We start from the raw sequence: 2,500 nt of genomic DNA on the forward strand, positions 1-2,500 counted from the left end.
ATTGGGAGCATTCCAGAGGAACCCTTCCCTAGAAGGAGCAGAATAAGGGGTTGGGATTGGGAAACAATAAGTGTTTGTTTCGCTGAGGAGGGGAAATACGTTTTTTTTGTGTGTGTTTTTTTTTTAAATTACAAACCAACCCCCCCACCCCCCAAACCCCCCACCCCCCGGAAATGTATATCAGACACTCTGTTAAGTTCAAGAAAATATAGTAAAACAAAGAATTACTTATTACTAAATAGATATTATTACTAAATTGTTAGAAGTTACAGATGCATTAACTCATAAGTACTTAACTTAGTACAAATTAATGACATACAAATTGAAATACTGTAGTATATCAACTACGGATTACGAACTAAAATGAAATAATATTGCTTTTAATATTGCATCAAGCTTCAGCTAGCTATTGCATGCACTACACAACATATCCAAACACTGACTTACAGATGTTAATTATGCCTGTACCATGTAAATATGAAGTCACCTACTGTACATTTACTAATACAGGACACGCCCTTCACAAGAAAATAAAATGTATTATGATTCATGGTTTACAGTATGATCCCTGCCCTTTATTTTTCAGCAGAATGTTGTTGCATCATGGTGATGAAAGCATATACAGTAGTAAGTTCCAGTGAACTGTCTCGACAATTTCTTGCAAAAATAATCCATGAAAGATGAGAAGAGTCACACCTCTCTTCATGAGAAATTATCAAAGTTTGCCAATACAGACAGACAGACAGACAGTCAGACAAACACACACACACACCCACACATACACACACACACACACACACACACACACACACACACACACACACACACACACACACAGGGTTTTTTATCTTTCTCACTCTCCCTGTCTTTTAGCCCCTCTCTCTCTCTCTCTCTCTCTCTCTCTCTCTCTCTCTCTCTCTCTCTCTCTCTCTCTCTCCTCTCTCTCTCTCTCTCTCACACACACACACACACACACACACACACACACACACACACACACACACACACACACACACACACACACACACACACACACACAAAAAAGAGTCAATGTTTCATTGTCTCGCTCTCAAATATGCACACAGACACACAACAGACACGCACACAGACACAGACACACACAATCTCTCTCGGTCCAACCTCTACTGGCTTCCGATCGCTCTAATGCATGCAATTAGACATGATGAAAAATCGAAAAAGAAATTAAATTTAGTTGTAATACATTTCTTCATTCTTCTTTCCTTTTGGAAAATTACTTTTGAAGTGTTTTTCTCTTCTCCTCACTCTCCCTCTCTCTCTCTTTACTCTCCTTCTCTTCTCTCTCTCTCTCTCTCGCAATCCCTCTCCCTCTCCCTCTCTCTCTCTCTCCCTCCCTCTCTCGCTCCCTCTCCTTTGCTTCCTGTAATTTAAATGGTAAGATGCCAGATGTGTGTCTCATGCTTGAAGAGTCGGGGTTTTGCATTATTTAGCATATTAACATTCACAGAATTTAAAAAAGGCTTCCTGCTTTGCCCGGAGCGTCTAATTAAGTAAACCTTAGCTTGATACATGTAAAAATTTCACGACGAGAAACTTTTTTCATTGCATTTTCCTCCTCCCTCCTTGCTCGCCCAGCCACTCACATCTATATAATAAATATGGAAACTTCCCCGATGATATAATTTTTCTCTTGCTGCGGGATTAAATATATCAGTAATAATAACTTTTAAATATAGGAAACATATCAGCAGAAGCTTCTGAAGGCTAAAATAGGTTTAATGGTGGCAAGATTCTGCCTGGCAGGATTCTGACATCTCTTCTGCAAAAAAATTCAGAGCTGCCATCAGATTTAATTTGCACCCATATGTAAGTTTTAATTACCAGCCCCCTTTTTTAAATTATTTATTTATTTATTTATTTTAGGGGTGGTAAACATTCGCTGCGCCTACAGTCACAAGGTAATGGGATAAAAATCTGCTTCATCCCGGTCTTTCTCAAAGGCAGGGGTATATGTGTTTATATTTCATTAAGGGGTTGCGTAATTATCAAATTTTCACTTGCATGGTTTGGCTGTCACAGGCGGTACCATCACCGGGTTTCACAACGTGCTCCGAGGAATATTGCCTGTGTGTGTGGCTGGACAGACATGTGGAGAGCTGTGCGTTTGCAGTGACTTAACTGGTTCGCCACAAAGCAGCAAGTCAGGCATATGACTCCCGCTTTCTTCACAGAAAATGTCAAGAGAGAAAGAGGGAGAGATTGTATAAGAGAAGAAATGAGAGAAAGAGAGATAGAGAAAGACAGGGGGACTGAGAGAGAGAGAGAGAGAGAGAGAGAGAGAGAGAGAGAGAGAGAGATGGTCTCTGAAAAGAGCCTAGTCAATGACCCACGCTGTGGCATATTAAAAAAAAAGAAGGGGGAAAAAGGTCTATGAAATGTTATTCAAGAAGTGGGACGTTAGCCGATTATTTTTAGCCATTGGAACTGAAGGGCCTATTGTATGTGCGCTGAAGTCATGCAC

General features: G+C 40.2%; 1 protein-coding gene across 1 annotated transcript in view; it reads right to left on the minus strand.

Moving 5' to 3' along the window:
• The window catches only part of ofcc1 (orofacial cleft 1 candidate 1), a 143,697-nt gene that overhangs the window by 78,226 nt on the left and 62,971 nt on the right, over positions 1 to 2,500 (minus strand). The window contains 1 exon segment of the mRNA XM_063206310.1: positions 1 to 28. This exon segment is cut by the window's left edge and continues 76 nt beyond it. Within this exon segment, the coding sequence (XP_063062380.1) occupies positions 1 to 28 (28 nt within the window).

This window comes from Engraulis encrasicolus, chromosome 9 (genome assembly GCF_034702125.1).
Source record: "Engraulis encrasicolus isolate BLACKSEA-1 chromosome 9, IST_EnEncr_1.0, whole genome shotgun sequence".
Classification (NCBI taxonomy): Eukaryota; Metazoa; Chordata; class Actinopteri; order Clupeiformes; family Engraulidae; genus Engraulis; species Engraulis encrasicolus.